Here is an 11,059-nt window from a genome sequence, read left to right on the forward strand (position 1 = left end):
GTCAATAAAGGCATTCAACCCTGTTTACCCAAGTGCCTGCACTGGGGGTTGCCACTAGTCAAAGGACACCAGGAAGACTAGACAAACTGCTGACATTCGGACTTGAGCCTCCAGCCAACTTCTCACCCACAGTGTCCTCCATTTCTTCACTCCAGAAGTCACCCATCTTTTAATGGATGAAAGGAGAAAAAGTCAAAACCCTTGCAAAGGTCAAGGTACAAACCATCCCCTCCTTTCCCCTACACATAAAGGTGCAGCAATCCCTTTTGTTGTCCCACAATTACCTGGAACTGGCTGCAGGAGTATTTCCACCGTCATTTCCCCAGACACTACGGTGAGGATGACCAGCCTGTATTTCTCCCAATTGTCCTTCTTGCTTTTCCTGAACAAAGGCTGGATCTCTGCCTTTTGCCAGGACCCCAGAACCTCCCTGATTGCTCAGACACATTTAAGGGCACCATTCAGAAAGGGTGCCGTGATCACACAGAGGCACTTGCAATGAGCCTGCCCAAGGCGGGTGAGATGAATCTCCCTGGGACAGTGGCCTTTGTTCCTGCAGTCACACACAGGAACAGCGGTGCCCTGGGAGGTGTCCCCACCTCAGCTGGCCTCATGCACTGCTGGCGTGGTTGAACCCCAGCCTCACGCACACAGGGGTGCTCAGAGGCACGAGCCCGTCCCTGGCACGTGCGGAGGCAGAGCACTGCAGCGGGCACAGTGACTGCCTGGCCTCCTGCTGCCCCTGCCAGAGGCTGGCAGCACCTCAGCCCGGGGGTGTCGCGCCCTGCTCGGCACCTCTCGGAGATGGCCCTCGTCATGAGCAATGGGCACGGGGACCTCGGTTCAAGGGAGCACGTTGCAGTGCTGCATTCAGGAGGTTTCCACAAATCCAGAACATTTGATGGAGGCCAGCACCGTCACAGAGTGCCCATTGTCTGCCCCTGCCTGCACTCACAGGACTGCCATGCAGCACGGCGGTGAAGAAGCTGCCAGAGCACTCAGGTGTTACACCAAGGCAAGGGGTCAGAAGGGGAGTGTGTCGGTAGAAGGACAGTATTGGAGACCCAGGGGCTGCTGTTCCCTGGCATTGCTGCGATGCCAGGAACTTTTCCCCCTCCATCTCTGCACACAGGACATGTCCCTGCAGCTCCATAAAGGCCTTGGAAGGAAGAATCCCGGGAAAAATATAGTTGCTTAATGGCCCTTAGACAAAGAGAGAGCAGGGAACCTTCAGAAAAGAAAATCACAGAAGAAATTAGAATGGGGATGACAACTTTATCAGAAATTAAATACCACAAGCAAATACGACAAATTCAGAAGACAGTCTGGGTCTGTGATGAATTACATTATAAATGCTATTCATAATTTTATTCCTTCAGAAAAACATCCAGCTATCAGTTTGCACATTGCACCCTTGAGTTCGTGGTTCCTCATGCTGTAGATGAGGGGGTTCAGTGCCGGAGGCACCACCGAGTACAGAACTGCCACCACCAGGTCCAGGGATGGGGAGGAGATGGAGGGGGGCTTCAGGTGTGCAAACATGGCAGTGCTGAGAAAGAGGGAGACCACGGCCAGGTGAGGGAGGCACGTGGAAAAGGCTTTGTGCCGTCCCTGCTCAGAGGGGATCCTCAGCACAGCCCTGAAGATCTGCACGTAGGACAGCACAATGAAAATGAAACAGCCAACACCTAGACAAGCACCAGCCACAATTAGCCCCACTTCCCTGAGGTAGGTGTGTGAGCAGGAGAGCTTGAGGATCTGTGGGATTTCACAGAAGACCTGTCCCAGGGCATTGCCTTGGCAGAGCGGCAGTGACAGTGTATTGGCCGTGTGCAGCGCAGCATAGAGAAACCCACTGGCCCAGGCAGCTGCTGCCACGTGGACACAAGCTCTGCTGCCCAGCAGGGTCCCGTAGTGCAGGGGCTGGCAGATGGCCACAAAGCGGTCATAGGCCATGACAGTGAGGAGAGAACACTCTGCTGAAATGAACAACACAATCAAGAAGAGCTGTGCAGCACATCCTGAGTAGGAGATGTCCCTGGTGTCCCAGAGGGAGTTGGCCATGGCTTTGGGGAGAGTGGTGGAGATGGAGCCGAGGTCAATGAGGGAGAGGTTGAGGAGGAAGAAGTACATGGGGGTGTGCAGGTGGCGGTCGCACACTACGGCGGTGATGATGAGGCCATTGGCCATGAGGGCAGCCAGGTAGATGCCCAGGGAGAGCCAGAAGTGCAAGAGCTGCAGCTCCCGCGTGTCTGCCAATGCCAGGAGGAGGAACTGGGTGATGGAGCTGCTGTTGGGCATCTGCTGCCTCTGGGCAAGGGGACCTGCTCATGCAGGAAAGTCACCAAGAAGTCAGAGGTTACTTCATGAGCCAAATGAAAGGCATTTCTTCTATATGCGCCCCCACTGCCCCATGTCCCCCCCTCTCCCGTTCCTGGGAGAGCTCCCTTCCGAGCCGTGGCTGGAGCTGTGCTGAGTGCTGGCCGAGTGTGCTGTGAGGAGCAGGGGCTGTGCCCGCTGGCTGCCCAGCAGTGAGCCCTGCTCTGCAGCAGGGGCTTCATGGGAACCCTGGGGGCAGGGGCCAGTCCTGGCCTTGCCCTGGCTCAGCCCAAACTGCTCCCAGCGCAGAAGGGCCTGTCAGCATCTGCTCCACCCGTGCTGAGCAACGGCCACGGCCAGAGTCAGGTCAGGAGGGGTTTGTGCTGTGCTCAGGGAGAGCAGGGTGAGTGCTGAGAGGCAAGGGGACTGTCTGTGGCTTTGGGAGAATGAGGGAATCTGCTCTGTCCCTCCAGATCCTTCCCAGTTGCTGGATGAGAAGTTTACTAATGGTCTGGACCCCTTGGTCTAAAGGCTGTGCTGGGTGGGAGAGGAGAGCAGAGGTGCGTTGCTCAGGGAAGGAACCTGCACGGCAGACCATGGCCAGGAGGTGCCCCCATCTCCCCTGCATCAGGGTTCCCCTCAGCATCTCCCCCCCTCCCTGCCCAGGGCTCTGCTGCCTCCAGCTGTCCCTGCCAGCAGCTCTTTCTCTGGCCCCAGGGCTCTTCCCTGCCAGCGCTCACAGAGCCCAGCTCAGCCCCTGTGTGCCAGCTCTGCCCTGCAGCCGCTCTCTGTCTGCAGGCAGGAACAAACAGCTCCCCCAAAGCCTGAGGGAAAAGGAGAGCTGATGCTGGTTTCATCTGCAGCCTGCTGGGGAGGGAAGGCACTTGCTCAGCTCCCTCATCAACCTCCCTGTGATGCTTTCAGCATCTCAGCCCCTGCTCTGACCTGCACAGCTGTTTCCATTGCCACCAAGCGGAGCCACGGAAAAGTGGCAGCAGAGATTCAGGCAAGCACAGAGCCAAGCAGTGATCCCCTGCCATGAACGTGCTCATGGAAAGTCCCCTTGGAAATGACCTGGAGCTGTGAGCAACCCTGTCACATGCAGCACTCACTCAGAAGAACAGGGACCTTTTCCTAATGGGGGTCGTTCCTTTCTCCCCCACATTCTCCCCGCAGCCGCACGGGAGCCCCCCGGCAGGCTGAGAGCTGCCCCTGGCAGGCGGCAGAGCCCCTGCCCCAGCACACAGCCCCCGCGGCTGCAGGGACCCTGCTGGCAAGGACAGCCCTGGGCACCCCTGCCTGCACAGCCACCTTCACAGCCCTGCAGCCGGCCCTGGCACAAGGCAGCCCACATGCCCTGGCCCTCCCACGCTGCAGCAGGGAAGCCCTGCTCTGCAGCACACTGGCCTCCTCCACAGCAAAAGGCTCCCACACGGTCCCACAGGCTGGGGGTGCCCCAGCTGCTGCAGACCCGGCTAGCAACTGCAGAGGCATTGCCCTGCAGCCACACACTTACCGGCTCAAGGGCTCTGCAGATTTCTCCAGCAGGGAGCTCTCAGCAGCCTCCCACCAAGGTCTGCCTTTGAGCTCTCCCTGCCTCGCTCCTCTGCCCTGGGTGCCTGCAGGCAGTGCCTCAGCCCTGCTGCACTTTGCAGAGGAGCTGCTGGTGGGCAGAGCTGTCTCTCTGCAGCGCTGCCCGCTTGCCAGGAGCTCCCTCCATGGCAGGAGCCCGGCCCAGCTCGGCAGCAGGGAGCAGCCCAAGGCAGCCCTTGCTCTGCCCCTCTGGGCTCCCTCCAGCTGTCCCTGGGGCTGCAGGGGAACCTGCTGGGCAGCAGGCCTGATGCAATCACTCATGGGCCTTGCCTCACCTGGGGGGACACACTTATTTCCAGCAGTGGCAATTCTCTTAGGAGAAAAAGCTTTTGTGCATGAATACCAACTGTTGTTAACCCATTACTAGAGAGGACACCAGGAAGACTGCAGCAAAGGATCGAAGTACTCCTAAAGGAGCGTGTGTGTACGTGTGTGTCTGGTGGTTCTACAGGCAGTGCGGGGAGGATGTCTTCAGTGCTTCAGTAAGCCCTGCAGAGCCCATTTCAGCACTTCATTGCACAGTCCGAGGGCTCAAGACTCAGCTCTCCTTTGCCCAGGCCACGTCTCTGCTCTGAAGCAAAGCCTTTGCACCCACGGGCTCGGGGACACTTGGTACCAGGTTGCCTTATGGCCAGGCAGAGCTGGGCTGGTGCCACAGCTGGGGGGCTTCAGCCCAGATGTGCAGCAGTGCCCTCAGCCAGGGGCCCACGCAGAGGCAGCTGGAGCCCGTCCTGTTGCAGACAGAGCTGTGACACTGAGGGAACCAAGTGCCAGGGCAGGTGGCAGAGCTCAGATCACCTGCTCGGCAAGGACAGCAGCCTCCAACGGTTCCAACATTGAAAATGGAGTTTATGCTTGTGAGGCAATTCCAGGGCGCCCGAAGGAGCGTTCCCTCCTTCTGCACAGGCCACAGCCTGCCAGTGTGTGACCTGGGGCCTGCACTCTGCTGCTCTCCTGCCTCACTCCCCCTGGGAGATGAGACTCCACCATTTCTTTGCTCCTAGAACCAAGGTGGACACGAATGATGCAGGGTCTCAGATCCAGGTGAGCATCACAGCTGTTGGCTCATCTGGCAGCTGTGCTAGAATGCCGATGCAACGTACCTGCAGACACCTAAAGGAGCATTGTCACTGCACTGTCCTGTGACTGTCAGCGGGTTGTTCTCTCACATAATTCTCACCCCTCTCCCTTTGTGTTTTGTCCTTTCTACCATAGGGTATCACAGAGGTGCCACTAGAATTGCTTATTGGCTCAGGTTTGGGCAGGGGCTGGTCCATTTTGGAGTCAAATGAAAGTGGCTGTTATGGCCATGGAGTCAGCTCTTGATCTCTTCTCACCTTTGCCAGCCCTGCAAACACCTCCAAACCACTCCCAAACCCTTGCCATGTAAACCCACAGGATCTCTAAATTCCCCAAGAAGATGTGAGGTTATTGATCCTAAGGCTTCCTCACGCTGCCTAAATAAGACTTTTCCCCTTCCTCTCCCTGATTTAGGTTATTTCAGAGCAGAGTTACCCTGAACCACACCTGTGTCACCAGGGCCAAGCTCAGACATGGAACAACAAAAATAATAATGGCTACCAAGTGTCCAAGGTCACACGCCAGCAAAATGTTTTGCTGCAGCGCATGCTGGGGTGGTGGGCAGAGGTCACTGTGAAGGTGAAATGAGATGTCCCTAAGGAGAGCAATCCATGCTGTCCCTGGGACCAGAGACATGCAGGGCTGGACTGTGCAGTGCTGCAGGAGAAGGCATTGCTGCCAGCGATGCCTCTGCAGCCCCAGAGGACATGTGGTTCCTGTGAACCTTATATCCAGAAAGGACAAGGTGCTTTTGATTGTGTCCTTGACCATGGACATCCCGTGATGCAGGAACACTTTGAAAATCATTGGTGTGTTTCTCTATTGCCTCACCACAGGGGTGACTTTCAACAGTGCTGGCTAACTGGGGAGGTCCAAGAAGGCTGAATGTTAGTCAAGTGGTGCCCACCTACAAGAAGGGTAGGAGGGAGGATCGGGATAACTACAGGCCTGTCAACCTGATCTTAGTGCCAGGGAAGGTTGTGGAGCTGATCATCCTGAGCACCATCACACAGGAGGCGCAGGAAAACCAGGAGGTCAGGACCAGCCAGCATGGGTTTATGAAAGGCAGGTCCTGTCTGATGAATCTGATCTCCTCCTGGGACAAGGTGACCTGCCTAGTGGATGAGGGAAATGCTGTGGATGCTGTCTACCTGGACCTTAGGAAAGCCTTTTGGCTCCACCTCCCACTGCATTCTCCTGGAGAAACTGGCTGCTCATGGCTTCGGTGGGTGTTCTCCGCACTGGGTTAGAGCTGGCTGGACAGCCAAGCCCCAAGAGGGGTAGGAAATGGAGTGACATCCAGGTGACGATGGCCCATAAGGAGTGGTGTTCCTCAGGGCTCAGTGCTGGGGCCAGTCCTGTTTCAGAACTTCATCAATGACCCAGACAAGGGGACTGAGTTCACCCTCAGTGAGTTTGCATACAACATCAAGTGGGGTGGAAGTGCTGATGTCCTTGAGGGCAGGAAGGCTCTGCAGAGGGATCTGCACGGGTTGGACCTTTCAAGTGAGTCCAATTGTATGAAGTTCAGCCAGGAGAAGTGCCAGTTCTGCACTTGGGTCACAACCCCACACAAGGCTACAGGCTTGGGGCAGAGTGGCTGGAAGGCTGCCTGGTGGGGAGGTACCCTGAGGGTGCAGGGTGACAGATGGTTGAGCACGAGCCATCAGTGTGCCCGGGTGGCCAAGAAGGCCAATATCATCCTGTCTGGTACCAGAAACAGTGTGGCCAGCAGGACCAGGGCAGTTATCGACCCCCTGTACTCGGCACTGCTGACGCCACACCTTGAACACTGTGTTTCCATTTTGGGCCCCTCACTTCAAGAGAAATGTTGAGGTCCGGGAGCGCGTCCAGAGAAGGGCAACAACGGTGGTGAAGGGTCTGGAGCCCTGGTCAGTTGAAGAGCACCTGAAGGGACTTGGGTTGTATAGTGTGGAGATGATGAACCACAGGGGGGATCTTTCTGCTCTCTAGAACTGCCTGAAAGGTTGATGTAGACCTGGAAGGTTGGGTTGTAGACCTGAAAGGTGGGGTAGGTCTCTTCTCCCAGGTACACCAGGAGAGGTTTAGTTTGGATATGAGCAAAAACATCTTCACTGCAAGGGTGGTCAAGCATTGGAACAGGCGGCCCAGGGAGATGGTGGAATCACCAGCCCTGGAGGTGTTTCAAAAGTACATAGATGCAGTGCTTCGGGACATGATTTAGTGATGGGATCGGCCGTCCTGTGGTAACGGTTGGATTTGATTATCTTTAAGATCTTTTTCAACCTAAATGATTGTCTGTTCCTATGCTTCTATGATATCACAAGCCTACCTAGACCAGCTACTAAGCAAGTTGCTTTAGCTGACCCTGCCTCAGTTGGAGGGCTGGATTCAATGATCTCCAGCAGTCAGTCCAACCTGGAAAAAAAAGCCATATATATGAAAGATCGTATATCATGTGTGTGTCAACACATCTACGGAAGTTCATGTGAAAAATGTTTCTCCACTCAAATGGCTTGTGGGAAATGCATTTGATAAACTGAACGAAACAAGGCTGCTTTTCTGTGGCCAGGTCATGGGTTAGAATGAGGGTGATGGAGGGGTGAGTTATGAGGAGGACAGCTGATTCTCAGGAACTCCTCATGCAGGAGGACGTGCCTGGCTGTGAAGGGCCCTGTGAGGCCGGTTCTGTCTCTGGAGGTGACAGGCCAGCAACAGGAACATGGCTGGGACAGTCCCTCTGCCAAGCTACAGCACAGGACCTCTCCAGGAAAAGGGCTGGGGTACAGGCTGTCATCTCCATTTTACCTGTGGACATGACAGGACAGCAGTAGGAATGTAGCGTGGTCATGTCTCTGGGAGAAGCTGAAAGGCCTGCAGCAGCCATGTGGTTTAGAAGACCATGTGGAGATGACTTCACTTTTTTGAGGGGAAAGACCACCAAAAAAATATATTGAGTTAGGTTCCCTGCTTGGAGAGTAGTTCCTGAGGTGGTAAAACTTTCCTGGGTAGTGGGAAAAAAGAGGAGAGAGGAAAAATCTAATTTTTAGATTAGACAAAGTCTAATGCTGAAGATGAAGACTAGCTATCGGGAGGAAGAACTGTCACTGCAAGGGTCCTACTGCGATGCAAGAGCTCAGCCAGAGGGAGCCTGGATCAGCCCATGGTTTGTGTTTCAAGGAAGAGCCGGTGAGAGTGGAGGTACCTCAGCGAAGGTATGGCAATGTTGGGGTGAGAGCAAGGCAGGGCAGCGAGATGGTGCCTACAGCCTGCAGGGCAACAGGGGCAGGGCTCCAACCATGCAGGACAGCTTGAAATAGAGATGGCAGAGGGCACTGGCAGGGCTGGAAGGCAGGAACATAAACCAGCTCTTTCTCCCCTTGGCAAAGGCAGCTGTTTCTCTCACTGAAGTCTGTGAGAAGACACATTGTCCCATGGCACTGGGACATCGTTGCCTCCTTGCAGCCCCATGGGGAAGCTGGAAGTTGCTGTGCCATTGCTGCCCTTCACTGGGCATTGGATGCCCACCTTCCATGGTCCCCAGGAAGAGCCCTGAGCCCTGTGTGAGGGACAGCACCGACCTTCCCACAGGCTGCAGGTCACGGCTTGGCCTTCCTGCTTCATCAAGCAAGCCAAGGCTTTGCTCAGCAGCAGAGCTGCCTGCACAGCACCTTTGCCTTCCTGCACTCACAGCCTCCAAGGATGGGCTCTAACAAGGCCATGGGGAGGCTTTCTCAGCCATGGCCCTCAGCGGGGCCCATTAACGCTTCCACGGGGCTGTGGGCTTTGCTCCTGGCTTGGTGTTCTTGAGAGGTTTCTTCAGTCTCCTCTGAACACCTGAAGTCCACAGCACCACAGATACCCTGGGCTCATGAAGAGGCAGAACGCCCTGACGAGCCATGTCTCTTCCATCAGGGACATCTGGTCTTCAAATTTGGTTCCTACACTTAATGAGATAAGTTTCAGCAGTACAGTGAAAGAGGAAGGCACGTAATGAGCACTTTGGAGAAATGATAGAAGGATTTTCCAATTGCTCTTGATGCACAGTGTCTCCTGAGGAGGTGCGGACAGATAGAAAAATCAATCCCTGGAGCTAAACACCGCGTGGACAGCCTTGCTCCTCAGCTCTCCATCCTCAATATTTATTTTTCAGCCCCATGAGACTTACATCACTTGACATCAGACATCTTCAACCATCTCTGCAGCTGAATATAGCAAATTCTTGGCAGTAATAATTGGCTGCTTTCCTTATAGAACGGGGTGTACACAGGAATAAAAGAGGGATTAATTATCAGAGGTGTGTTTGGGAGGGAGTGGGATAGAAATTAATAAATAAAAAAATACATTGCTCATCTATATAATTGTTATTTCGTACAGGTCTTCATGAGTTCTATTGCCACAACTGAAGAGTTGCCCATAGGGAATATTAGAGACACTACTGAAAGACAGAACAACTTTTCCTCTCTGAACCTTAAAGCAGAAACAGCATAGGTAGAATGGACTGGAGTGATCATAGAGAAAGAGGAGAAAAGCATCTGGGGATGAACTTCTTAACCCATAGCTGTAAATCAGGAAACGAGGTCGTCAGCGTATTCCAAATATCTTGAATTCCAGAGAAGGTGTGAACATTCTAGGGCTCATGAGAAATATTAGGAAATTTACCATTATTTTTATATCTGTGAAGTTCTCCCACTTTGATCTACTTATACGCAACAACTGGTATTAAGAACAGCAAAGACTCTGCCTTCAGACGCCAGCTTCATATCTAATGTCATTCCATTTTGCACAGCTGTAGGGGCTATTCCTCACACTTCTTCCTGCAAAGCCTTCATGGCACCTGCAGGGTCCTTGCCCATCTCTTCAATTCCTGTGCATCTCTTTATCACTGCCTTCTCCAGTTCAGGAACCGCTAACCAAGGAGTAACCGAGGCCACAAGCAGGCTGATGATCTGGGCTATCATTACGACTTCCATTACATCTGAGAAGCTCATAGGCCAGTAGGAGGCACGTGGCCATGAAGGCAAGTTTGGGGTCCCTGGAGTGTCCAGTTTCCTTGGGGGATTGGCCATCAGCAGCCCAGCCGGTTATGGCTGCAGTAAGAAAGGCACTTGGACTCTGAGACAAAGTGCCATTTCAAATGGCCTTGGTTAGAGCAAACTCTCTACACACAGAGACAACCGTGTCAGCTGTATGCCGTCCCTTCCGAGGCCGGGAACACGGAGTTTCCAGCGTTGGGAGAGTGGTGCAGCAAGTGGTGCAGATCCTGCCTGCAGAAGGCTTATCCCACACTGCTCCTGTCAGCTCTTGAAGTGTTTTCTGCCAGGGAAACCCATTCTAGTCATCACTTCTCGTGTTCTAAGAGGAGATGTTCACTTGGGAGTTGGTAACTGCAGTCCCAGGCAAAGGTAAGGGCGTGGGGTTGGCCATTCACCAGCAGCTTCCTGCAGATTTCTTCTTCCAATATGGCTTGTTCTGCAACCCAGGGACACACTCAGCACAGCTCAGCCTGAAGGCCAAGAGGTACATGGAGCACAGCACAGGCCTGCTCAGGTTTCCTGTGACACTCATCACTATGTCCTCCATGTACAATGGTCTTCTGCTCAGTATCTCCAAACCTCCTGATGAAAGTTAGAAGGAGGACAATGTCTCCTTTATACCGCTAGAGAAATGGACCTGTACTTGAAGGCCTTGGTTGAAGGGAAAGTGGAAGATGATCCCTGACCAACATGGTGCAAATGCTCTGCAGGACTTTTTTTGAACAAAAAGTTGGCAGGAGTGGTGAAAATTCTAGACAACAACTTTGGGTCAAGTATGGGTGAAGGTGGTAGGGTACAAAGCAAGAGAGGTCAGCAAGACAAATTGTAGCAGGGCTGAGTAGAGAGGAAAGATCACCTCCACCAACCCCTGGGCAGCGCACTTCCTAATGCAGCCCAGGATGCCATGGGCCTTATTTGAAAGGTGCAAAGCCAGGAGAAGAGAAGCTTTTTGGAACACCTAATAACAGCTTTCCCATGTGGTCTTGGGCCATATCAGCAAGAAAAGGCAGCCAGGTTCTTGCCTGTTGTGCATGATGGGAAGGATGAGG

The 11,059-nt window shown here is 54.0% G+C and overlaps 1 protein-coding gene across 1 annotated transcript; it reads right to left on the bottom strand.

The window, feature by feature from the left end:
• Nucleotides 1-1,359: 1,359 nt before the first annotated feature.
• On the bottom strand, nt 1,360-2,301 carry LOC121080206 (olfactory receptor 14C36-like). Its single transcript, XM_040578072.1, has one exon. It carries the CDS (start codon nt 2,299-2,301, stop codon nt 1,360-1,362), a length of 942 nt encoding a protein of 313 aa, XP_040434006.1.
• Between the last annotated feature and the right edge of the window lie 8,758 nt (nt 2,302-11,059).

The sequence above is a fragment of the Falco naumanni genome, chromosome 22, assembly GCF_017639655.2.
Source record: "Falco naumanni isolate bFalNau1 chromosome 22, bFalNau1.pat, whole genome shotgun sequence".
In the NCBI taxonomy this organism is placed as follows: Eukaryota; Metazoa; Chordata; class Aves; order Falconiformes; family Falconidae; genus Falco; species Falco naumanni.

Coding starts and splice junctions, on each gene's coding strand:
- LOC121080206 (XM_040578072.1), bottom strand. CDS start 2,301: ATGCCCAACAGCAGCTCCATCACCCAGTTCCTCCTCCTGGCATTGGCA.